Source organism: Hypomesus nipponensis, chromosome 10 (genome assembly GCF_054491055.1).
Source record: "Hypomesus nipponensis isolate SF chromosome 10, ASM5449105v1, whole genome shotgun sequence".
In the NCBI taxonomy this organism is placed as follows: Eukaryota; Metazoa; Chordata; class Actinopteri; order Osmeriformes; family Osmeridae; genus Hypomesus; species Hypomesus nipponensis.
The window spans coordinates 9,024,463-9,051,181 of NC_140370.1; the positions used below are offsets into that span (position 1 = coordinate 9,024,463).

Below are 26,719 nucleotides of genomic sequence, written 5' to 3' on the forward strand. Positions count from 1 at the left end.
ATACTGCATATGGTTGTCCATTACATACACATAGTACATACACAAAGTTGTACATATACTGATACCGACTACCCCTTAAGGGATGTCTTGTGAAAAGGTTATTGGTCATCATTGTCTGTGCTTCTGTTCCCACCAGAACTGGTGAGAAGTCAGACTGATAAATGTCCAGAAGGTTGACCAGTTAACTCCCAGGGTCAGATCTGAACCGTGGGGTGGCTGCAGGGGTCTCCCAGGTAACAGGGTCCCCTGGCAGAGAGAGACGCCGCTGGCTCTCCGAGGGCTCTGATTGGACGAGTCCCAACCCTGCCCAGAGGAGCATCTCTAATGAGTTCCCATCATTGGTCAAAGAGAAGGATCCATCTTGTATTTTGTTGGCCGAACACAGGGGATTCTGTTCTGATTGGCCGTGAGTGGTACGGGGGGGGGTCTGAGTTGGGCTGTCCAGGGCAGGGGTTGGCTGGAAGAGGTGTAGCTCAACTGCGTTGTGTAGAGACTCAGAGGACCTGGACTGCTCTGGCTTGACCTGGGCCTGGGGAACAGGACACCAGTATCATTACCAAGCTGCCTCTCAGGCTGCTAGCAGAAGAACACATCTAAACATTTCTACCAGACTGGGATCAACCAGGCAAACATGTTATCCAGGTTTCTATACTGTAGTACTGTAGAAACTTTTTTTTAAATTAAATATCTTAAGTTGGGAACGTTGTTTGATAACATGATTGTACGTGGAATCAAAAGGGGGGGGGGGGGGGGTTAACAGGTTCTCACACAGGGACAAGGAGCTTTGTTCAGAGCATGAGCAGTTTAGCGTAACTCCATCAGAACGTAGTTGTTTCTATGGATACCCACTGCCCAGATGCTGGTTTCTATGGATACAGTCCAGAGTTAACTCCCTAACCAGTTGATGACCCAGTTCCCCGGACCCCCCACCCTCCAAACCCCAGCAGGGATACAGCTTAGCGGATTGTCAAAAAGCACTAATGCAAACCTTGTCTCTTCTTAAACCATGGTTTTACAAAGAGCTAAAGCTAAAACTGGGTATGAGGGCGGATTCTGCTGTCTGACTGGCACTCTGACCTAAATATCAGTATATTCTCTACAGTCAGTTCTCATATAATGACATGTCAATGTACAGTACAGATATGGTTATTTGTAGACATACACATGACTGTTTTTTTTAATAGGTCCTTTGTTTGGTTTGCCACAGAGTCTACGACTATGTCAGTCACTGAGCTTTGGTTCTGGGTTTGAACCAAGATTGACAAGGCTAAATTAATCCCCCATACTAAAGACTAAAGTCTCCAAACTAAAGTGTACCACTTCGTGAGTTTGTCCTATACACTGTGGTTTTGTGTCAGACAGGGTTCAAATCCATCTTTTCGCCAGACAAATCACCACACAGTGTTTGTATGGCGAGCTAAAGCCATCTATGACTACCTGTCTTATAATGTGCGTGGATTACCTGTGTGAGAGAGACGAGGGCGTCTGCTTCCGGAAGGGGGACAGGCTGTGCCTGCTTCTCCGTCGACCAGGGGCCGGATTTGGGGATGGGGGAGTACTGGGTGGGGGTGAGCATGGGGGACAGGTTCAGAGGGGCAGAGGGGGGCTCTGGAAGGAGTGAGGCCTCAGTACTGTGGCTGGGAGTGAGGACGGCAGGAGATGCCTGAGTGGGAGAGTGGGGGACAGAGGCAGGGGGGGACTGGTGGGGGGGTAAGGTCACAGTGCTGTAGGACGGGGGCACCTGGATCATCTGTCTCTGCAGAAGCTGCATGATGGCCCCCATGTCTGTGGACATCCGGGATTCCAGCCTAAAGAAGTAAGCAAAGACAGACACTGGCCGAGTCAGAATGTGGTCATTGGTAGAACTCCAATCCTTCCATACTGATGTCCTGCCCCTCACACTGCCAGTATCAGACCTATTGTAACTAGGATCTTAGAGTTAGGGTGACTTTTCCTGGAACTTGAAACATAATTCATTATTGAATTATTTTATACTAAAACCTTTGACATGATAATAAAAAACAGTCAAGAATGAACTATAGGTCCCTCACACATTCAGTATCAGTGGAGATTTCCGACTCTAAATGCAGGACTGTAGTTAATAGTCAACCAAGAATGTTCTGTCAACAGCAGGCCAGTGACTGATCCTAGTCATACCTCACCAAAGAATGAGGCTAAACATTCATTGCAAATTAATATTAACCAAACATCAACTGGATGTTAACCAAACGTCATTCCACCTGTGCAGCTGTCTCTGTAGCAGGTCCAGCCTGTTCTCCAGCTCAGTGCGCTGGCGACGGCTGATGGTGGGCAGGGGTGGGGGTGGGGGGTGAGGAGGGTGAGGAGAGGGTGAGGGCAAGCTGCTGTGGCTGGGGACTTGCTGATACTGCTGTCGCTCCCGGTTTTCCCCCCAGAAGCTGAAGATGTTGGAGACCCCTGAGAAAGCTCCTAGAAGGGACAAGGGAGGGGGAGACAAAGAGACAGAGAGACAGAGAGACAGAGAGACAGAGAGACAGAGGGTGGGAGAGACAGAGAGACAGAGGGTGGGAGAGACAGAGAGACAGAGAGACAGAGGGTGGGAGAGACAGAAACAGAGCTGTTATGTGCAGTTGTCAGTGTAAATATCATCCGATCATGTGACCCGCGGCCCTCCAGGTGTCTCACTGTGTTGACGCCCGTACCTGAGAGGGAGTTACAGGTGGTGGCCTGGTCTGCCTCCACGTGGCTGCTGAGGTGAAGCATGGTGGAGTGGCTGTGAGGGAGACCTGCCAGCGAGGAGGGCTGGGTGGGATCAGTGAACACTGAGCCCTCCTCTTCATCCCCACTGGAGTGGGAGAGACTGTCTGTGGAGGTCCTTCGCTCCTCAGACTCTATGTTGTGCATGTTGCCTTGGTTTTTGCTGATTTTCCCCCCGGCTTTGTGGTCTGCTCTCTGGGATGGATTGCTCTCACCTGGCTCCAGGTCAACTAGTTCAGCCCACAGCAAATGAGTCACTTATAGCATTCCATGATGCATTCCATGAAGCATATAGCATTGTTGAAACACAAAATCTTCATTCGTATGCTTGTAAAAGTGTCTTACTCGTAGAATTCACGAATGGAATAAATAAAATAATGATTTCACTTCACGAATAGATATCAAATGTCATACCTCCTTCAGACTTCCGTTGGAGGGAGAGTTTGTGTCTGTGGAGGCATCCAGTTAAGCCCCCCCGGTCTGAGTCCTCGCTGCCCATGGAGTCGGCAAACACGTTGTTCTAAACAAGGGCAAAAAGTAGAGGAGGTAATACCCTATACAGGCTGACTGCAGATGTGTGTGCTTGTGTGTGTTTGTGTGGATATACATTCATGTCCACCTGGCTGCATGTGTGCATGTCTGTCAGAGAACACCCAGAAGATCCTCCTCCACTCACGTCTCGCAGGTTGAAGGTGATCTCCAGGTGTCCCCAGAAGTAGTCTGAGAACTCGGGGTACATGTCCAGCACCTCCAGCATGTCCTCACGTTGGATGGTGTGGAGGTCACAGTAGGTCAAGGCCCTCACATCTGAGCTCGACTTCCCAGGACGGCCATACAGGTTAATGGGCTCTCCAAATACGTCATTCTTACCTGCAGGGGGGCAATACAGGTGAGGTGTTAGGGTGGCGACTTCTTTGTCAATGTTACCTGGTGAAATAAACGTTGAATAACAAAGGGGATCCAATCATATTCAGGCTAAAATAGTGAAACATCTGGAGAGTGAGAGTTAAGGACAGGAGAGGTGAGACAGGAGACTGATAAGTGTGGTCGGCAGATCCGCAGAAGATGCTCTTCTTTTAAAATGCCAAATGTCGTGACACAAAATGTCCACTAGAGAGGGCTGTTGTGCTGCTTTACCAGTGGGATCACATTAACAACCACGTGACAAGGGTTCTGAATAGAAGAAACATGATGTTAGAAATTGTGAAAAATTCATAAAAACCAAATGCAAAGCAACCACACCATAAGATGAGTGGTTTCTCCGAGATGTAAAAGTAGTTATACACAGCAACATAAACATGTGTCTCAAATACCCGTGCAACATGTCATCCGTGTTTCCTCTTACTAATACAGTATGTGACTCGTGTGAATGTGCATGCTTCTTTCATCATCCAAGGCTTTTATTTTGATAGGTTTGATAGGTTGATAGGTCATGACGTGTGTTCAGCCCTACCCAAGATGGCGACCACCACGTCTCCTCTGAGGATCTCGATGGAGCCTCGGGAGATGAAGTAGAGGGCTGAGATGACGTCGCCGGCGTGGACCAGCGTGTCTCCGGGCGGAGCGTGGGTGGTCTTGAAGCGCATGGCGAGGGCTCTCAGGCAGCCCTTGGTGGAGCCCTTGAAGGCCTTGCAGTTTTGCAGCAGAGTCCTGTTGAGGTGGAGGCAGATGTCAGCCTGCAGACACTCCGGGAAGCCCTTCAGAACCTGGGGAGAGGGACGGAGGAGAGTCAACTTTGAGTGGGTGTGTGTATGTTTGTGTGTATCAGGTGGGTGTTTCACACCAACCAGTATTGACCAGCGGTGATCAAACACGTTCTCACTACCCAGACCAGCCTCAGTAGGGACTGTCTCATCAGAAAAGCCAAGTCTCCAACCCACATCCCCCCACACTCACTGCGTTCATGTCGATGCCGTTGGTGTAGGACCATGCGTGCTGGAAGTACTCCTCCAGGCGCTGCCTGAGGGGGTTGGGGATCTGGTGGAAGCGGATGAACTCTCGCACCCGCAGCATCTGGGTGTGGTAGCGCGCCGTGCCCGAGTACAGGCGCTGGATGATGGCCGACACGTTGCCAAAGATGCTGGCGTACATGAGGGCTGGGGGGGGAAGGAGAAGGAGCTTAGAAACGGCCCGTGGCGTCGACGCGTGTGTGTACGTGCGAGCGCAGAATCGCGGGAACGCCGTGTGTGTGCGACTTACAGCCGATGAGCATGACGCAGATGGAGAAGATCTTCTCCGAGTTGGTGTTGGGGGAGATGTTTCCGAAGCCCACGCTGGTCAGACTGCTGAAGGTGAAGTAGAGGGCCGTGACGTACTTGTCCCTGATGGTCGGTCCAGAGCCTGGGATGGACTCGTTGTATGGCCTGCCCAGCTGATCTCCTAGCGAATCCAGCCACCCGATCCGGGCCGCGCCCGACCGCTCCACGTTGCCGATGGCGTACCAAATGCAGGCCAGCCAATGAGCGATGAGAGCAAAGGTGCACATGAGCAGGAAGAGGACGGCAGCGCCGTACTCCGAGTAACGGTCGAGCTTCCTGGCCACGCGGACCAACCGGAGCAGTCGAGCGGTCTTCAGCAGGCCAATGAGAGTGGTGGTCTGGAGGGGACAGGGGACAGTCGTCAGGAACAGTTGTTAATGGGAAAATGCATCGAGTTAAGCTGTTGCTCTATCACTGGCTTATCCCCCCCCCTCCCCCCTCCGTTCCTCCTCCTCTCCTCCTCCCACCTCTTCTCCGGAACGATAGATGAGCAGGTCAAAGGGGATGGCAGCCACCATGTCTATGAGGAACCAGCCCTTGAAGTAGTGGACAGCGATGCGTGACGACTGGCTCACCACCTCGTCGTTGGAGTTCACGTAGGTCGTCCTGAAGTTGATGACGATGTCCACAATGAACATGATGTCCACGATCAGGTCGACCACGTTGAGCGGGGAGCAGGAGTAGCCACAGCTCTGCATGGCCGCCTCCTCCTGGTCGCTGAGGAGGAAGGCGGCGGAGTAGGGCGTGAAGATGGCGGTGTAGATGACCAGCAGCAGGATGAGCCAGTCCCACACAGCCTTGAAGGGGCTGTAGTGGAGGATGGTCCACTTCTGGATGCGAGGGGTCTGGAGCTTGTACTCTGGGAGCACGTCTGCACCCAGAGACAAAACCTGGAGGAGAGGTGAGGAGAGGAGGGGAGGAGACCAGAAGAGAACACTTTTACACATAATATGTGGCATGTCTTGCGTCCTTTTTCCCCAACTTCTTTGTATTTATAAAAACAGAAAGAGAGAATATAGTTTCTTGCCCCAAAAAACACTCACAAAATTTGCATTGTAATTGTAACAGTCCACAACCGTATGATTCACTGTCGAGCTTTACTTTATAACAAAATTGATAAATTAATGGTTTAAACGACTGCTCTGTAGCCAGGTCACAGTCCTGGATAATTAAAATTTCCATCTAGACTTCCGACCCTAAGTTTCCTGCAAACATACAAATCACAACTGCATGGTAAGACCAGACACAAAGTGTAATAGCTGGCTTCACACAAACAAGTAGCTCACAAGTAGAACTTCTATTGGTAAATGAGATGATAAACAATCTTCTTCTGAAAAAAAGAAACACAATGGAGCGAAAGAGATAAAGAAAATGATAGTCAAAAATGAAAATGGAGAGAAATGGAGACAGAGTTGTCAGGAGAACAGAGAATTATCTCTGGAGAAGAGAGAGACGATAGAGGATAGGATGAGATAAAGACAAAGAGTGAAAGGCAAATTAAACAGACAGAGCTAAAGAAGGAGAGAGGATGATGGCCGAGTCATTCATATTGGATAAAGTCCAGTGCAGAGCTGCTGTGGGGATGTGTTTCATCAAGACTAATATCCCGTCCGCGTGGGAGGTAAGCTGGAGGCCACATCTATCACACACACACACACTCACACACATATTCACAAACACACCCCCTGCCTACACACACCATTAACAAGCACACTCACACGTGCTTGCACGATTGCAGCTGCGCACACACTCCTAAGCACCCTTGTGTGTATGGTTGATTACAGAAACTTCACACAGGGAGAAACCAAATTCTGAGTGTACAGGCTTGTTTCTGACTAGTAATTGGTGATGCACACAAATGAGAAAACAAGACTGCCAAAATGGAAAACAAACAGTTTCATATTAAACTGTCGCTATCATATGCAGCCATGTTGTATACTGAAAACCTCCAGCTAAGTTTCCACAATAGATTTTTCATGCCTCTTCTGCAGAAGCACCTTGAATCCCAAAGCCAGCAACAGCAAGCCTGGTTCCTATCTTCTGTTGTGATGTCATTAGCAGGTCCAGAATGTTCCAAGTTGCTGCACGACACAGTGTTCTGGAAATTCTTGCACCCACACAACAAACAGTGACTGAGTGGCAGGTACTGATGTGTCAGGGAGAGACACCTGCCAGGTCTCATCGTCTCACAATGAGGACTTGACTTGAAATGCTGTCACCCACATGGCTGACACTCTAAGGCAGACTATAACAAACTCTAGAATTTGAATCAAACGCCTCTACTGAATACTGTAACAAGCCTAACTCAGAGAAGCAGAAATACACACTTGATTGACTTAGACTTGGCTAATTGAATATTGCTACTGCTTATTGCCCACCAGAAAGAGAAATGACTCATGAGAAGAACTACATCTGGAACATGCTATGAAAAAGACAGAATTATCTTCCAAGCCTGACAGGGGACTGCATGCTTTTACCCACAACAGAAAAATGCAACATTGACTACAGTAAAAGGGGGTCAGATGGCTGAGCGGTTAGGGAGTCGGGCTATTAATCAGAAGGTTGTTGGTTCGATTCCTGGCCGTAACAAATTATGTTGTGTCCTTGGGCAACGCACTTCACCCTTCTTGTCTCGGGGAGAATGTCCCTGTACTTACTGTAAGTCGCTCTGGATAAGAGCGTCTGCTAAAGGACAAAATGTAAATGTAAAAGACAGAAAAAAAACCACTGGAATATTTTGAATGTTCTGCTGTTGAAATTGTGATGCTGACCTCTTTAGAATAGTTTTGTGAATGTCCTTAAGGGGAGATATAAACAGTTTGTATAAACAACAAAAAACTGTAAGACTTTCCAGGTTCTCCAGGGAGGAATGAGGGATTAGTCGAAAGAGGGAAGAGAAGAAGTGGAGCATGGTTGCAAGGTGGAGTAGTGAGAGAAATACATATATAGAGAGAGAAATATATATATATATATATATATATATATATATAGAGAGAGAGAGAGAGAGAGAGAGAGAGAGAGAGAGATAGAGAGAGAGAAGAGAGAGAGAGAGAGAGAGAGAGAGAGAGAGAGGAGCCCACCAATTGAAGATTATTTTAGTTAGCTGTTTATTGGAGCAGAAGCTATATTTCCCTGGGCTCATTACATCTGTCTGAGGAATCTACCTTTTAAGGCCACACAGCTGGAGTTAGATAGGACAGACAGACAGACAGACAGACAGACAGCTCAACTTTGATCACACCGACAGACAGACAGACACCTCCATTCTGATCACAAAGAAAACAGGACTTGGCACTACCCCACTAAAACATGAGTACTAACAAAAAACGATAAGAGCAAGTTTTTCACTATGATTACTAAGATTTTCTTATTTTTTTTAAACACACACAACAGAAAACTTTGTCTCTAACCTCTCAACCAAAAATAGCATAGCAGGCTGAGATGGTTCAGTTGCAGGCACTGGAGCAGAACTGTCCACAACCACTGATCTCTTCCACTCATCTATTCTGGCGTTAGTTTGGAGAGCTCACGCACAGTATAGACCCATCAACTCTGTGTTGTTTGTTTATTATTGTTGTGGTGGTTGTGTTTGTGCAGTTGTAGTGTTTGTAGCTAAGCATCGGTGTTATTGTTCACTAATGGCAGTTAATTAGCATGCTAGCTCAGAACAGCTGTTCAGTTTTCTCCTCTTGGCTTACGGGAGGACAGACTTCGACAAACCCACAAAGGTTTGACTGCTTAGTTGGTCTGCTGGGAGGATCACTAATAACAAACCATGGGATCATCATCATCATCATCATAATAATCATTGTAAAGCTCCAACTCCTCTTCACCAGGGCAGCCTTTACCCCTGTGTGTGCCAAACGTGTGACCCGTCATCCAGTACTCCTCAATCATCATCTCCGTCCAGTTGTCATCAATCTCTTAGTGATTGATTGGCTTAAAAGACCACTGCGAGCACCCAATCAGATTCCTGTCACGGCCAGACATAATGAATCCCACCCAGCCCAGTGACAGAGGTGTTGAATTTCTTGCCAGGCCAGATCCATCCATCCCAGATCATCAGCATTTCACATTCATTCTGTTCCAAGACACTTGAGGATGCCTCAGCCCTCGATCAATCAAGGGAGACCTTCATCAAGACCATCCACTGAGAAGACAAGACCTCCAACATAGGTGAGGAAAGATGCCCTTTAAGGAACTTAAAAAGGCCTAAGATCCTCATGTATCAGATGTAACACATTTAAGTGTACAAAAGAGGGCAGTAGAGGGCCCTGTGGAAATCCTCAACACTGCAGCCAATGATAGTTGTGTTTGTACAGTACATGATTGATTTTCTCCAGCTGACACACCCAAACCTCCTCTATCCCCATGTGTCTGCTCTCTTCCCTGTGTCCTTCTGTGGTAGAAACTCCAGTTCTCACCCCGCTAGTCAAGCGCTAGTTTCTCAGTTTTACATAGCCCAAGGCTGTGCATTGAAGCACCAGGGGAAAGCCGGCATCTACAGCTGGTAATGAGTCCCATCTCGTTGGTGATCCTGCCATCTGCCATGTCATCCGGCTGGCAGAGGGGGCACCTTCTCAGTGGGGGTAATGTGGAGTTCTACCCCAGTTAATCTACACATGAGAACCCAAGTCACCCAATTGTCCTCTTTGTGAGACAATACTGTTCATCTCGATCTTGTCGGTAATGTGGAAGTCTACCCGACATAAACGCCAGGGAAGATTGTTTAAGGATAATAAATTGCAATTTTTGGTTTTGCATGATTTAGTAACAGTTGTTGGGTGGACAACATGACATGTTAGGCTGTCAGGTAAGGAGTCCGGAGCCCTAAAAGCTAAATAAGCAGCGTTTCTTCTTCCAATCTGGGTGAAACATTCCCTGGTCTGCAGTTGTTTTCAGCAAGCGTTAACTGCTGAACTCTATTGGTGTTCTCATGGATTAATGCTTTGCTGAACATTTAACTAAACAGTAACCTGTGTCGAGTCCAGCAAATTGCCATCTCTGTTTATATCACCAGTGTCCACCTACCGTCTATAATCCTACACATCTAGACCTCCGGAAAGAACTCAATTACCCACCAGCCATGGCGTGGGAGCTGACTTCCCTGATGAAACTAGGTTTATTACTGGGTTGAAGGATGGTTGGAGTGGCCTCCATCCAGAACATAAATTCCATGGCTGACAAGAGCCGTAGCTGTTATTAAGTGCATCCATGTACACGCACACACGCACACACACACACACACACACACACACACAGAGACACACACAGGAAACACACCTGCATTACAGAACCCTTACTCAAACCTTACACTCTTTGAATACACAGATCTTCTAAAACACATTCCTTTCACACACATTTCATATTCAAACACGTGTTACGCATTTGAATCAAACAAAATTTTTCAGAAAACTGTGTATTACCCTATACCAGGGGTAAAGTGTATATGTGTGTGTGTCCCAGATCCCACTCACCTCCTGAGCTACAATGCTGGAGATGCGCACGGCTCGCTGCACACGCGTGTTCCTGCGCTCGTTTCCTCCGGAGGATGGCCCATCCTGGGACACCATGCTACCTCTGGCGCTCACAGACATGACTGCAGTCCTCTCCTCCTCTCTCTCCTTCTCGGTCTCCCTCTACTCTCCTCTCCCTATCAGACCTATACACATATAGTTTAGCTGCTGTTATCATCCACTCATCTCCTTCACTGACTCACATCCCCATCCCCCTCGCAAAGGAATCCCCCCTTTTCTTGTGTGTCTTCACACACAAATACATTCAAACTCCCACACTTCCCCAGCTCAACACTGCGCCCCCCCCCCCCCCCCCCCAGCCAACTGCTTCCCTCTGGGCAACTTGGAGTCTTCTGGAGGTTCTGTTCAGGTAAGCCCACCCTCCTGCCTCTTCTTCTGAGGGAGTCAGAAGGAGGTGGATGTTTCTGGGGTCCAGTTCCCTGTTGTTCTGTTGAGAACCTGTCAGCCAGTCCAGTGTAGATCCAGCAGGAAAGCCTACATCTTACCTTATGTTCTGTCCTACTGGCTGGGGTTTACCTTCTTCCTCCTCCCCCTCTCTCCTCCTCCTTTCTACTCCCCCACTCTCCTCTTAACTCCGCCTTGTTCATGATGACCCTGGCAGTTATGTAATGTTCAGACACACTGGGAACTCTCCCAATATTGCTTTCCCTTTCACTCTTATTTTTTTCTCAGACTTTCTCTCTGCCAGCCTCAGACTAGTTCGTTTCTCCACTTTGGTCCGCATCTGCAAGGTTTCACCCTCTCAGTCTCTCGCTTCCCCTCCACATTTTTTTTTTCGCCTGTGTGGAAGTGCTTTCCTCTCTGCATCAGCTGTAATTGCAGCTGGCTGTCTGACCCTCCTTCTTACCTCCTCCCCCTCCTCCTCTTCCTTATCTCCTCTACCACATCCCTCCTCTCCTCGGGCCAGCTGCAGGACTTTCAACCATCCCCACATAAACACCAACGGGCTCTCATAAACTATCTCCCTCTTTCTTTCTATCTTTCTCTGATTCTTCCTCCAACCATGTATTCATTAGACACCTGGGGACCCAGTTCGATTCCTTTTCTCCACACAGCCAAACTCAGCAGCTTCTTATCGCTTGTCCTCAAGTCATGCAGCCACGTCCTAGCTTCACTAAAGATAATAATGTACCACTTCTCGAGGTAGAAGTTCACAGAGTCTTGAGTGGACTGGTGGGACCCTCTGTTGGTACAGCTGATTATGAGTCATCTCTTCAGAGACTCTGCCATAATCAACGGATGAGCAGCATCTCTCCTTGTTATTTCTCTCTCGCTCGCACTCCTTCTCTCCCTCTCTCTCTACCAGGGACTTCTTGACACACAGGTGTCAAAGGTAGCAGCTTGCCAATACCCAAAGGTGACAGTGAGTCCTCAGGGCATTGACTAAGCACACACACATCAATACAGAATTTCCCAGATTAATTGCAGACTGGGTCATATTTATGGGTCATATTTGTTTTACCACATTGATCCCTGAACATCAAGCAAATGTATGTATGCGTGATTGTGTGGGAGTTTCTGTACATGCCTTTGTCTAAATGAGTGTGACAAACTACAGCCTGCCCTACCGAGTTGTCTTTATGTGTGACCCATGTTCTGACTGGCTGGCTCACCTTTCACCTGTCACACACAGGTCAGTCTGCTATTCACCCTGATCAGCTGAGTGACTGACTGACTCACTGACTAAGCCAATTATCTTGCAGATGAGAATGATGGCTTGACTAAAAAAGCCAATCAGAGCTTTTACAACAAGACAACAAGAAGGCTGTAACCATGTAAGCCTTCTATCTGCCTCTCCAGTAGGGATCCTCCCACAGGGATATCACCAGTACTGAGACCACAGTTCCTGCCAGTCATAAGAGGTTTGTTACTCTGACAAAGCAGCTATATATGTCTGACTCACAGCCCTATAGATATATTTCAACATGCATACAACAGAATGTATGATGTACTTAGTTGAATCCAGTGGGGAAATCGATGAGGACCAAGACAATTAGCGTCAAAAAAGAAGCAGTGTGTGTGGGCTGTCTGGGTAGGTGTGATAAAAGCCACCGTCTCTCCCCGGGTTGGTTTCTAAGGGTCAGAGCATAGATGATATAACTGTCTACTGTTTTGTGTGTATGTCAGTGTGTGCATGTGTGCGTGTGTGTGTGTGTGTGTGTGTGTGTGTGTGTGTGTGTGTGTAGGAGTGTGGATATGGATGTAATTGAATACTGTATAAAGGGATACAAAATATACTTCTTCTCATGAACACTTCTACAAGAACAAAACAACACTGAAATATGTGATAAATTCACAAAAGTTGTTTAACCCGCTACACAACAGTACAATACAACATATATACCTTAGAGTGTAAAAATTCAACTAACAATCTTGTAGAAGGTGTGAGCCAGTGTCTCCCAACCCCACAGTATGGCAGACATACACAGAATGTTCTCGCCCATCAAGCAGTTATACCTCTCACCAGTCCATTGAAATGAATCAAATCGAATGTCATCAAACATGTAATAAGACGGAATCCAACATGACCGTGTTGAACAGACCTCCTCTGGTGAGGCACTTCCAACAGAGAGGAGGGCTGAGGTGAGTGCTTCTATAGACAGCTCCAGTCCAGAGCTTCACTGTGTACATCGTAATTACAGCTAAGAATAGACAACCGAGCCTGTCTCCTCTGAGGAAGTTTCCATCACAACATCATTATCAATGCCTCTGTCACTGTACACACATCAGACCCAACCAAACACACGTCTCACACACATGCTGTCGCAGAACACTGTACACACACAACTAAGATGAGGAGGCAGATGTTAACCTGTGTAGGATATTATGAAACTGCTCTCATTCCATCTGCTAATGAACCCCTTCCCTGGTTCCCTGTGATGTCATCAAAACACTGCCGGGGTGAATTAACTACGTGCCATCTACATGTGTACCCCTCATAAATCACTTCTACCCCAATCTGCTTTCCACTGAAAATACCCCTAAGTTGGGGGACACTGGGGGAGAGTGCAAGGTTACTCCTTTAACAGGTTAGTCACGTAAGCAACATCACGGGTACATCTCTGCAGTATACATGTATGCTGTACATACACCCAGGGACAGTAATATGATTATGGCCTTGAGTTGACACTGTGGCACGACTAATAACCAAGCAATATTATTATCTTTGTATCAATACTAACTGGTCTTTACAATAATCTGTCAGTCCCTACCCTTAACTGTATACCCCATCTTCTCTCTCTCTCTCTCTCTCTCTCTCTCTCTCTCTCTCTCTCTCTCTCTCTCTCTCTCTCTCTCTCTCTCTCTCTCTCTCTCTCTCTCTCTCTCTCTCTCTCTCTCTCTCTCTCTCTCTCTCTCTCTCTCTCTCTCTCTCTCTCTCTCTCTCTCTCTCTGTCTCTCTCTCTCTCTCCTTCTTTCCCAGCCTTAACAGGAGCAAGCAGGTAATGAGCAAGACTTAAATTCCTGGAACTTCTGACCTAAATGCCTGTGCTGGCTAACCAGGTGTACACCTCGGCTTCAGCATGGTAAATCTTCACACCTGGAGGACCTACAGACAGGATGTATGTCATGATTGCACATAATAAAAACATATTGCTACATTAGAAACATTTTAATATGCTTGCACTGAGCCTTCAGCATACGTTTGTCTGAAGCCGTCTGTCTACAGAGAAATGAAGAGAGAGAATTAAAGTAGTAAAAGTAGAGGCCGTGGATGAACAGAGTGAACCGTGCTGAGCTACATTTCCCTCCACCTCGCTCCCCGCTGATGGAATGGGGGCAGTGTAACAGTTCATGGGACCCCAAGGCTTCGGACGGGTTCCCTTGTTTTAGATCTCCTGAACGTCCTTCCTGACACACTGCTGTGCTTGTGCTGTTCACCGCACGCTTCTCTCTACACTAAATAACTAGGGTGACCAGATTTGGGTTTGTGAAAAAGAGGACACTTCGTTGCGTCGGCGGGGGGGGGGGGGCGGGGGGGTTACGGTCGTGTATTGCATGCCGCACTATCTGATCAACATGACAGTTCTCTCTACAGTCAGGGTTCACGCAAGAAGGTGGAACGTAATGGAGATACCCTTTCCTGAACTTGGAAGGGCGTAATAGTTGGTGAAAGACCCAGAGAAACACGAATATCCAACGAGGCAAAATCCCGGACGATTTTGGAATCCCTGCCGGATGCATTTTTTAGGTCTCTAAAAGAGGACATGTCCAGGTAAAAGAGGACGTCTGGTCACCCTAAATAACGCGTCAGCAAAGACTCCTACACGGTTCCTCATTTTCAGTTTTCAGTTCCAAACGGACTCCACGGATGCCACTTTGACCCCCTGACGCAGTGTTTTGTGTCCTCCAGCGGACACACAGGTGGCTGCTGGGGCTCTAACGAGCAACATCCATTCAGTCTGGATAACAAGTCCTGTGGGCTTCCCTATGGAGGCTGACAACATCCTCTGCTCTCGTGGGCCAGCTGGTCAGCTGCTGTTCCCGCTGCTGGCACTCGCTCTGCCAGGCTCCGTATGCCACTGTTGTTCATCACACTGTACACAAACATTAAACAAACAACGCTCACACAAACAGTTTATTGTCTTATTGACGTTCGGAGGCCAGATTTGACCTGTAAATACAAAACATTCATGATGTGATCTTGAGTTTCACAACAAGGAAGCACCTAATTGGTTAAATGAAATTGGGAGGGAGTAGGACGACCAGAAGCACACCCGGGTGTTAGCCTCGACAGCCCTGAGACAGCTGCAGCAGGGGAGCTGTTTTAGGGAGGCAGCAGAAGGGGTCGTCACTGCTAGCTGAATGAGGCTTCTGTGTGACTGATTGGAGCTGTGTCTGATGAAGTGTGTGTCTCTGATGAGGTGTCTTATGAGGTGTATGTGTGTGAGTCTGTATGGAGTGTGTGTATGTGTGTGTGTCTGGGTGTGTGTGTGAGAGAAGGTGGTTGTGAGTGTTTGCGTGCAAGTCTAAGCTTGATTGTCCCCCACACCGCGTTCACTCCTCATCCCCATGGTGATCCCCCCCAGCCAGAGGACACAGTTTGAAAAAAATCCACAACAAATTCCAGTCAATCACAGGCTTACCCAACAGAGGTGTTTTTTTGCCCTCTCCTTGCCCTGTCTGATCCCTGGCTCATGTTCACTTATGGTCTGACCTAGGGTCAGTTGTTTCTGCTAAATGAGATTACGTAAACAAGACTCTGAGATGTTTAGTAACTACAAACTCTTTACACACAGCAACTGCATCTCTGGAATCCATCACGACTGCAACTCCACAGAGACACAGTAGAAGTACAGTGTTCTAATTCCATCTCTGTGCCGCTACACACAGCATGTCCTAGAGGAGACCCCGGGTCATCCATTACCATGAGCAGCCTCGGGTACAGTGAGTAATGCTGATAGCTCTGCCGCTCAGTCTGCTATTAGTAATATACAGCTCTGCTGGGCTGGGCTGGGCACGACTGACTGCAAAGTGGGACAGCCTGAGTCAGGACAAAGGCAGAAAGAGGAGTAGGAGGCAGAGGAAGAGAAGCCTACTGTCCGGATTCTCCACTTTTTGGCACACTAGCAACAGTCTAGCAAAGTCTGAAACAGCCAAGGAAAAACAAACTTCTACAACAGAGAGCCTTATCTAATCAGTCTCTCTATTAAAGATGTTTAGACATTTGCCCACACCTATCTCTGCTCCATAGCTGGTAGACATATTTATACAGAAGGATTTTAAAATCACCCACCTCGAAATAACCTGGTTTACCATTGAATACAATGCAAGCAGACCTGATACACTTGTACTACAACTGTGTTTTTTATTCATTCACTGTCCATGAACGTTGACACCACTCTAGACAACCTCAACACACAACCAACATAGAACGTCTCCACAACCTCCATACGACCTTCGTGGTGAGACCTTGAGTTAACAGACCAACTGTCACCTGTTGTAGTGTAATCGTGCTCATGTCAGGTGGTAGGCAGGGCATCCAGAGGCTACACACAACAGTCCTTTATGAACCCTCCATCAGCCTTTTTTCCAGGCATCAACTGCATCTGTGTAAACCTCCAGGCCTTCCCCCACTACTGACATGTCCTGTCACTTGTCCCTTAGCCTGCTAAAGCCCTCCTCCATCCTCGTCCATCGTCCTCCCTGCTCATCCATCATCATCTCTGCTCATGCCTTATCCATGGATCTGCCCACTCTTTGTTTGTCTGATTCATTCAGAGGAGCATCAGCACCTGTTCATCCAGGCCTGGCACACTGGCTTCTCTACCTTCTCGTTGGCTGTTCATGCAAGTGATGAAGGGAGGAGCCGTCCTGCTTGTTCTGAGGTAATTGATCTAAAAGTGGGTCAGTATTCTGGGATACAAGCAGAGGAGGCTAAGATGATGATGATGTGTGTGTGTGTGTGTGTGTGTGTGTGTGGTGTATCTCATCATTACCTCAAAGCCAAGCTGTCGCTTGAAATAAATGTAATTAAACAAAATATAGGTCCATCTCTACATTATCGTTTATCACGGTGTGCTCGTGTGGGTGTGTGTGCGCGTGTATGCTTGTGTGTGTGAATGTGGACCCACTACAGTTCAAGGCATTTGCTCTTAGTATCAAGACAGCAGTCAGTGAAGCTTTGAAAAGCTTAGTTTGAATTGCTGGCACAGCTGAAGCAATGAACAGGTGGTTCCAGACCAAATCTGACATCTTTGAGGTACATATTCTGGACTGTTTGTGACACTGTCACATGACAATGTGTTGATTACGCACCCAGAAATACCTACAGCTACAGCTGCCACAGTCCAGCCACCCAGCTGGGACGGCTGCTCCCATGCCAGTGCTGCCACCGTGTGGACACACGGTGCAGCAACACCTTAGACCGAGAACAACAGTCTTCAGCATGTCATGTGAATTGAGTAGAGGTCGCGTTTCACCTGTCCAGGCACATGTGACCCCCACCCGCAGGAACAGAGTTCCCCTGCCATGCGTGTGTATGAGTAGCCTACATACATGACGCAGCAGAGCCACTGACCTGCGTCACCTTCTCCGTGACGTTGTGGGTGCGGTCCATGAGCTTGCAGGGAGCGACGATGTCGTTGTCGCCCGGCGGCCGCGCCCCCAGGGGCTCCGACGCGTCCAGGCAGGTGTGCACCAGCTGCTGCGCCTGGCTGAAAGTGCGGAAGCGAAACGGGTCAGAGTCCGAGGTGGTGTTGGGCATGCTGCTCTGGCGGGTCATGGCACCTGGGGGAGGGAGGAGGGTGGTGGGGGAACATAGTGGAGAGGAGAGAGGTCTCAGTTACCAGCCCATGCCTCAGCCAAGCCCAGCCGAGTCTAGCCCCAACCCCAGCCCGAACTCAAGACCCAGCCCTGATCCTAGCCGTCCCCCTGTCCTACCTGTGCTGCTGGGCCGGTGGCGCAGCCTCCTCTCCGGGAGGGTCCTCCTGGTCTTGATCTCGTCCACAGAGGCAGCGTGCCTCATGCTGCCCAGGCTTTCACACGACCGTCCGGGGAAGGGCCGGCTGTCCTCTCCGCCCCTCCACGGAAAATGCAGGCGGGGGGAGGAGTGCGAGCAGCCCAGGGCCAGAGCCAGGGGCACCGGAGGGGCCTCCGATGGGGGGTCAAAGGGGTCGTCGTCCTCGTCCCACAGCAGCACACCCCCAGCCCCCATGGATCCCCCAAAGCGCTGACGGTCGGGGAGGGACAGCAGCTTGTCCAGGGCGACAGACTCGTGGCCCAGGGGGGGCATGTTGCGCTGGGGTCCCAGCTCGGAGTCGTCCTGCAGCGACCCTTTGCTGCTGCTGAGAGAACGCAGGAGGAGGCGGAACCTCCGGCGGCGTGCTGGGGGGGGGGGGGGTCAAGGGTCAAGGGAGTGAGAGGTGGGGGTGGGAGCAAGGATGAGCAGAGAAACAGGTGAAAACAGAGTAGGAAACGAATCACTCCATCTGTATCTTGTTGCTCTAAAACGTCACGCCCTAATAAAAGCAGGGTGTTACCCAGCGTGAGCCAGGGGATGGCCAGCTTCTGGTTGAACTCTCTGCTGGGGGAGCTGGGGGCTGGTCTGGGGTCAGACGGCAGCTCAAAGTTCAGGATGAACATGATGACCAGACCGTCTTCATTTTTCACTGGGACCACGTCTATCAGGCACTGGAAGCACACTCCTGGATGCACAAACACACAAAGACACACAGACACACACACACGTTGCAATTCAGACTCCATACTGTATATTCAGACCCTCCTAGGCTGGGCCCAGTTCTGGATTTCACGATAATGCCATGTCTTTATCCTCCTGTAGAGGGAGACACACAAGCAGACAGCAGAGCTGTGTTCTCCCTCCCTCTCTCCTAATCAAACTCACAGAGGGCACTAATGTCATAGGAGACCCCTGGAAGACAACAGGGACTAGTGTGTGTGTGTGTGTGTGTGTGTGTGTGTGTGTGTGTGTACAGTATGTGTGTGTGTGTGTACAGTATCTGGCGCTCCCTCCTGAAGGACAGATAGGACAGGGCCGGGCCAGGGGACACGTGGCATCATCCAGGATTAGAGCCATGACACAAAACACTTATTCTGTCGTAATTCACCTGATAGATATCATACAGTCACCCAGAGCGCTACCATCTGCTACTGGACCCCTAGGTCCACTCCAGGACTTTAATCCCCACACACACACACACACACACACAGGGCACACAGCAGTGCACACAGATACCCCATTATACACACTGAGGCTTATCATCTTGGGCCAGGAAGAGCACCTTTCCTGCTGTAACTGCTAAATAACAAGATATCAAGCATATTCAGCATTCACTCGATGTTTAAAACGGGATGTTCTTCTTAATTGTGGATTTTGTTCTGAGACGATGCACAGTAATAACATCATCCCACCAACAGTATGACCTTTTCCTTTGCTATAAAGGGACAGGCCATTCTTCTACAACAGTGATTGTATTTGAGCCGGAAGTGTTCATTTCTTAGAGAGCCAAGGGCGAGGGCGCTGGTCGTTAGGGACAACACTGAAAACAGGATCACAGTTTTCATAGAAACATAAGCACCGTAGCAAGAGTTAGAATAGGTGATAGGATTATAGCCCTGGAAAAGATTACGCCTCTCCCCCTGACCTATACCACCCTGTGTCTTCTTCTATCTCCCTCTCGCTCTTTCTCTCTCTCGCTCTTTCTCTCTCTCGCTCTTTCTCTCTCTCTCTACCCCACATTGTACATCACAGTGGCAGCAGATTTTGTATTCAGTATTACTGTCTGTTTTTGAAGGATTTCCATATTAGCTGTAGGAGGTGAATGTGTATTGGTTTATTTTTATTATTGTTATCTTATCTTTTATCTTTTATGTTATTATTGTCCGCTACTATCTATTTGATTATTAAAAATGGCACTGTTGTAGGTAGGTCAGCAGCACAAAGCTTTTCATTGTACTTGTATACTTGTGTATCCTGGATGACAATAAACTTGAATTGAACTCTTGATCAGTCTGCGCTTCCTCAGAATACAATTCTGCAACACATACACAAACCCTGCATTTGTTCTTTCTCTGCTGACAGACTGGACCACAAACATCATGTCTGTATAGGAACGACAACCGACTAGGATAGCTCTCCATCTGGCTCTTTGTCCTGCGGAGGTCCTGAAGGTCGATGCTGAACATTAACCAGTAATAAACATCTAAACTGATCTGAGACAAGACCTTCTTGGAACAATGACTGATTAGATTGTTGAAACATTGTCTTGAAAGATCTATCCCTGCAGAGGTCCATTCCTTTATTGATCTCTGATATTTGCAATTGGGACCCAGAGGAAATCAGGCTCATGTAAATGAGCACATTAATCCTGGAAGTTCCACGATCAATCAGGTTCATTCACATGTGAGCACTGGAATGTGAACCTTGACTTGGTGAGTCTCCATCAGGGACAACAATAATGTCCACTCCCTTGGTAGTCCCTTTACAATGTAGCAAGACTGCAAAAGTAAACGTACTAAGGGATATTTCAGACATGGGCAACCTTTGGGCTGCTTCTCCTCTCTATATGCTCTGAGTCATCATAAGATGACATGTTTCAAACTTTTGTTCGAGAGAGCAAACAGTAACAATGTTTAGGTGTATTATTGTGTTTCATGAAGGACTGCAGTGACATACATTTACTTCAGAACTATCCTCTTGTCCTGTAGAAGTTGTACTAGAAGTTCCTTTATTCAGTGGTCAACTATGGACCCACAGTATATAGGCTACTGTATAGAGCTGCATAATGAATTACCTTATTAATAATATCAACCTCATTTTCTACCTAATAATAACCCCACCAGTCAGTTAGAAATAGATCACTGAAATTAACAGTGGAGTCATCATTTGAGCATATCGATAATTTATCTGGTGGTCGATTGTTCATCTTGATCCATTCAAACCCCTGCCTTCTCAGTTGCGTCATTACAGGAACCTTAATTTTGTCTCAAATGCAACGTTTCAAAGTCTTCACTGGAAACCGAGAGAGAGTAGAGGATGGCCCCAAGGGGTGAGAGGCTGTGGTCTCTCAACCCCCACCCCTCTCTCTCTCTCTCTCTTTCTCTCTCTCTCTCTCTCTCTCTCTCTCTCTCTCTCTCTCTCTCTCTCTCTCAGGGGATAGTCATCTTTATCAGGGAGGGGTATTCACTAATTGCTGTCATCTATTTCTCTCCATTCTGTGTATGTGTGCCTGGGAGCTGATCTCCAGTCCTCATTATCTGACAGTATTTAATCCCGGGTCTATTCTCCCTTGGATCATTAGAAAATAATGGCCTTTCAGAGAGCCAAGCTCAGACTTCTGAGACGTGCTAGAATGACTTCATTCAAAAAAAACGATTTTCAAGTTAAATATTGCCTTTAGCATTGGGTACTGGGTTTGGTGTAGTACAGTAAAGGGGTATAGTATAAAGTAGTGGTGAACTTTTAAGTTGCACACCCCCTTTAATAATGTTCCTATCTTACATGGTGTGTATTGTCACACTAACATGTGTGACAAGGTCATAATGTCCTCAAAGCCCTCCACCCTTCCAACCACCCTGAGCATTGTTCTGCTGTCTAAGCAGGCCAAGCATCATCACACAGTCCCCACTGCTGACTATGCAACCTAGTGACTAGGGTGGCGACATCTCCCCCTCTCCCTCTCTGTGCAAAAAAGCAATAATTCACAGGGAAAAAAACAATAACAGAACTGACAGAGGGGTAAAGATTGGACATGAAATATTCATCCAGACAGGCGATCTTATATCCATACAGTATGTGCTGATGAAACCTTGTCTGTAGTGATGGGGCGGGAACGACAGGACTCAGCAGGGTTATAAAAGAATAGAGCAGAAGAGAATATAACCTTTTTAAAGTATGCAAGAACACCACATTGAGACTTCATTCAAAGGCAAAAGGGATCTAAACAACAACAATGTACCCTCTCACAAGAACACCCACAGCCATGCTCATCAGCCAGTCAAATCCCCATCAGACACAGTCCTGATGGAGAAAGGGCTGAGAGTGTCAAAGCAGCTTATTATCTGTATCGGTAGCTAATTGGTTATGATTAGAAGCTTTGCTTCACCGTATCCCTCTGTAATATTCAATGTTTGCCCTCTATTCCTCAACACGATTACTGTCTCTTATGTAATAACCACTCACAGAGAAACCCCAACACTGATACAGAGAGGAAGGGAGGATAAGAGAGAGAGAGAGAGAGAGAGAGAGAGAGAGAGAGAGAGAGAGAGCAAAAGAGCAAAAGAGCAAAAGAGCAAAAGAGAGAGAGACCACAGCCGCTCACCCCCTGGGCCCATCCTCTACCCTCCACCCGCTCTAGGTTTCCATTTTCCATTATGACTGGCCCCTACAATGACTCTCCTTGGTGGACTTGACAACTCTGACATTCAGTCCCCCAGCCCCACAAGAGAGATGATAAAACCTTCCAAAGGTTCCCTCCAATTATAAATGAAAGTCAGCAAGTACTGTAGATATGCAAAGAAACAAGTTTCAAATTGAAAAGCCAATTAGGCACAAGCTCCTAGAGAGGGGCACTGGAATGCATCCGTGTCCCACTATGTGCTAGAGTGTGTCATGTGGTGAAACACAGACACTGCTGTGTCATAGTGTGCAACGTGACATTCGCCCTGAATATGTGTCCAAAAAAAAATTCTACTGTGAACCAATTAATTATGTCTGTGTATGCATCATTGCCCTCACTGCATGTGCCTACACACACCTGGACAATAGCCGTAATGAGTGCTGATACCACACACAAGTGTTTGAAGTGCCAGATAACTGGTTGGTGGCACAAATACAGTATGAAAAATGTATATTGATTTGCTTGCAAAGCACACTGCTAATCTACAGCTTTCCTCCACTAAACTAGACCACACGCTATCATCAGAACTGGGTGCAATTACTTTTCAGCATCATTTAACATTATCCACTTATCAGAGCATTGGCTTGTTTTCACATGGAAATCAACAACTGGCAGAGCTCTGTGTAAATATTTGTTCCAATAGAAAGGTTAGTCTGCTGAGACCAAAAACCAAACAAATCACAACTTTGTATCATGTAGATAACATGCAACAATGATCTGAATAGAGCTTGAATAAAACTGGATAGGTATTAAATAAGGTACTGTCTTCTCCACAGTGGTGAGAGTATTCCAGGGTATACTGTATACGTTGGGCTCAAAGCTTCTCCTTCAGCAAGGTTGTCCAATCCACAGGAGAGAGCCCATCCACTGAGGAGCTCCGTAAATGGACACTGTATATCTGCAGCAGGACTCTGAGGCAAAAACCACATTTGCCTTGAGAAGTGCAAACACATTAATTCCCATGTTGGATTGATTCACTGAGGTTGATGCCTCGAGGTCGCTGCTTCCTCGGCTGTCAGGGGGACTCCGTCCTTCGTCCTCACAGCTTCTACATATCCTGGTATAGTGAGGGCAAGCACCTGGAAGAATGAATTGGCTTGGAATTCTTGTCACCGTATTATTTCTCACTGTACGCTCATGTCACTGTATAAGCTGTGTTGGGTACGATAGAAGTAGCCATATTGTTTGCAAAAAAAGAACTGACAGTCAGCAGAAACAAAGAGAAGTCATTGGGTCACTGTGGAGATGTGTTTCTGTCTCTAGAATACATTAAAACCAGCCACATATTTCTAATGGGTTGATTTATGACACAGGTGGGAGGATGGCTAACCAGAACAATAGGAAGCAAATACAATGTGCATCGTGATGGCTTGAAGGACGATTACTCACAACGCCACTTAAATCCCTGGGGTAACCACTGGATTTGCAAATGTTTCATAAGAGGCAGTAACACAATGTCCTCGATCTGTTTGGAGGGGAGTCGTGGGTGGATGAGAAACGTACAGAGATGAGAAAAGTGTAGACTGGACTGTGTCTGCACCAGTCGAACCAGTGTCAATTACAGCAATGTGCATTCGACATGTATGGTATAGGAGAGTGTCATATTTGGGAAATTGTGTTTCTAGGCTGTCTCGTTCCTTCAGTGGAAAAGTCTGTGGCTGAGAATACAGTCAGTTAAACAGACAGGTCTGTTGGTGCAGTCAGGAGGTTGGGGGATTCCTTGTGACAGCACAGTTAGGTAGATAGTCCAGTTATATAAAGCAGAGGGGAGGGATCCTCCCTCCATTCCATTATATATTGTTAGTACGGTAAGTACACCACAGAAACTTAACTTGTAAATCAGGACACTCAGTAATAATATCAGCAACACATTAAATTCAGATATAGAACCACTTATGAATATGACCTTAGACTGCTAGGAAACAGTTAAGAGGTGAAGGACCAATTGCATTTTATCTCTACTTTTGTACTTGTTGCAAATAAACAAATACAAATAAACCAGAGGGCTTTGACGATGAAAAGGAGCTAACAAGACTATAGGATGAAGCTCTGTTTGTGTATGTGAGTGCATGTTAACAGACTTCAAAATTGTTGAGGTGTTGCTAACATCAAGAGTCATACCATCTTTGGTATAGAGGGAGATCTCCACCTTCCTCTCCTCGGCACCCAGCAGAGCCTTAGCCATCTGGGCCACAGCCGGCCTCTTGGTGTGCGGCCCGTACAGGAAGCTGCAGGTGCACGGCTTCTGCATAACCTCGGCACGCGTGTAGCCGCACATGCCACAGAAGGCGTCGTTGCAGAAAATAATGGCACAGTTTTCCACACGTGCGTTGGCGATGATGAACTTACGGTCTGGGGAGAGAGTTGAGGAGAAAGAGGAGAGATGTTGAGGAAGTAAAAGAGATAGGACAGGGTTAACTCAAATATTTGTTTTAAGGATGTTTAAGATGGAGCCCGGGTGTAAGTGGATCCCGTAAATATAAAAAGGTATTGTAAACAGTTTAAACAAATTAATTGGATGAAAGTCGGTATTGTCTGACTCCATCCAGACTCCAGAACAGGGATGTAGGTTTGACTTGAGTGGGGTGTGGGGTAAGACCTAAAATCACATAGTGTGACTGTTGTATGCAAAAAGTGAGAGGGGCACTGTGCATACAATCAAACACACGAGATTCTGAACATATATGAGGACTTTGACTGTAAATTGGCTTATTCTATGCAATAACCCAAGGAAAAGAGAATCATGCTTGTCAGTAAAGGATAGGTTATTTTATATGTTCTTATCCGACTTAGATACAGACAATGATTTGTGATCCTTCAAGGGAATCTGTGACAATTCTCATTCAAAACAACACAGTGGAACTACTACAAGCCAGTACAGTGCTATTTACTTTAAAAAAATACTTTACTTGAATTCTATGGAATGTTTTTTTCAGACACATTGGCCCTCTTTATAGTGTAGGCCTATAGCAGAAAACTAAAACTCAATTATTTACTCAAAGTAGCCTAAATCCTAAAGTATCAACGACGACGTAGGCTAATAATAATATAGCGGATTATCTATTTATTGTAAATTGCTTCTCATGTATCCTATTTAGACAAGACAACTTGGTGTTTGTCTGAGGAAACAGATCATGTTAATTTGATAAACGTCCAAGAGTTTCCCAGGGCTAAATAGGAAAAGAAACGATTACTTACTTTGTCCTTCAAATTTCCGTATTATCGTATCCAAAAAGGTGTTCTGAGGAGCGACGTGTCCTCGTCTGACAGGCATGTTGGTACAGTAGCCTCTTCCCTGCGCTTATGAAAGTTGGACTGACCTGTCAGTCGCAGGTGTCTGCACTCAGCGCCACTAACTGGTTTTCCCCAAATCAGTCCTGCGTGGGTAAGGTGCTAATATTCTGTTATTTTCCTTTCGCATAAGTTGACTAATGCTATTTATATAGGATTTGTAACCTATATTTATATAGACTATCTATTTATCTATTTAAACATGTCAATGATATTTAGGCTACTTGCGCTCATTCAAGTCGTTGCTTACAACGTTCCAAAGCACCGCCTCATGTTTTTAAAGGGTGCTGCAATTCTCGGTTCTATTGGTTTACATCGTTGACATGCAGAGGGTTGGATAGGCTAGGGCTGGTGCTGATGCTGCTGTGGGTGTTGGAAGACCATGTGACGACCATAACAGACCAAGATCCAAACACAATACCAAACCCATATTGTACTATAATCCAATGTATATATATATCCAATGTATCAATATGATACACATATAGGATATATGAGTTAGGGCTACTACATTAAAACAGAACCCAAAATAATTTTGTTCAAGAGCCACAGAATGGTGTTTTGTTCAAGAGATAGCCTACCACAAGTTGTGTTCAAATTGTGATGTATACTACAACAGAATTAAGACTGATTGTGATTAGAGGAGAGAGCACTTGAACATTTTCACAAAACTCTTGTTTTCACACTTTGATGAACAACCCAAAAATGGTCTGTAAGGTAAGCCTATGCCTACATTCAGTCCGACTTAAGGACTAGACACATTCTTTACCAGTGATATATTTGATATATAATTTTACATGGAAGTAGTTAGACTGTCACTGTTAGCAACACTTGACAAAATGTGATGTCACTATTTGCATTGCTATTATGGTTATGGTTTATTGCGTATAGGATAAAAAGGTACGTTTAACATTCTGGATGCATCAATTAAAGATCCTGTAAAGCAAATTCCATGATTTGCTTCTCAACATTATATACCCTACATGTGAAATGAGTTCATGAAATCATGTGCAAAGCGGGAAAACTTTGTGCACTGAAA

The 26,719-nt window shown here is 46.7% G+C and overlaps 1 protein-coding gene across 1 annotated transcript; it reads right to left on the reverse strand.

The window, feature by feature from the left end:
* Positions 1–181: 181 nt before the first annotated feature.
* kcnh2a (potassium voltage-gated channel, subfamily H (eag-related), member 2a) lies at positions 182–25,756 on the reverse strand. Its single transcript, XM_084707578.1, has 15 exons — positions 25,588–25,756; positions 24,511–24,741; positions 18,511–18,675; positions 17,912–18,355; positions 17,550–17,758; positions 5,462–5,884; positions 4,936–5,332; positions 4,633–4,832; positions 4,190–4,442; positions 3,413–3,606; positions 3,151–3,256; positions 2,682–2,966; positions 2,241–2,448; positions 1,463–1,808; positions 182–529 (listed from the first exon to the last, which is right to left on the reverse strand). Exons 1-15 carry the CDS (start codon positions 25,661–25,663, stop codon positions 182–184), a joined length of 3,885 nt encoding a protein of 1,294 aa, XP_084563704.1. The 5' UTR covers positions 25,664–25,756.
* Positions 25,757–26,719: the final 963 nt, after the last annotated feature.

Coding starts and splice junctions, on each gene's coding strand:
- kcnh2a (XM_084707578.1), bottom strand. CDS start 25,663: ATGCCTGTCAGACGAGGACACGTCGCTCCTCAGAACACCTTTTTGGAT. Junction 24,742..25,587: donor ACGGAAATTTGAAGGACAAA/GTAAGTAATCGT, acceptor CTCTCTCCCCAG/ACCGTAAGTTCATCATCGCC. Junction 1,809..2,240: donor CTACAGAGACAGCTGCACAG/GTGGAATGACGT, acceptor TTACTTCTTTAG/GCTGGAATCCCGGATGTCCA.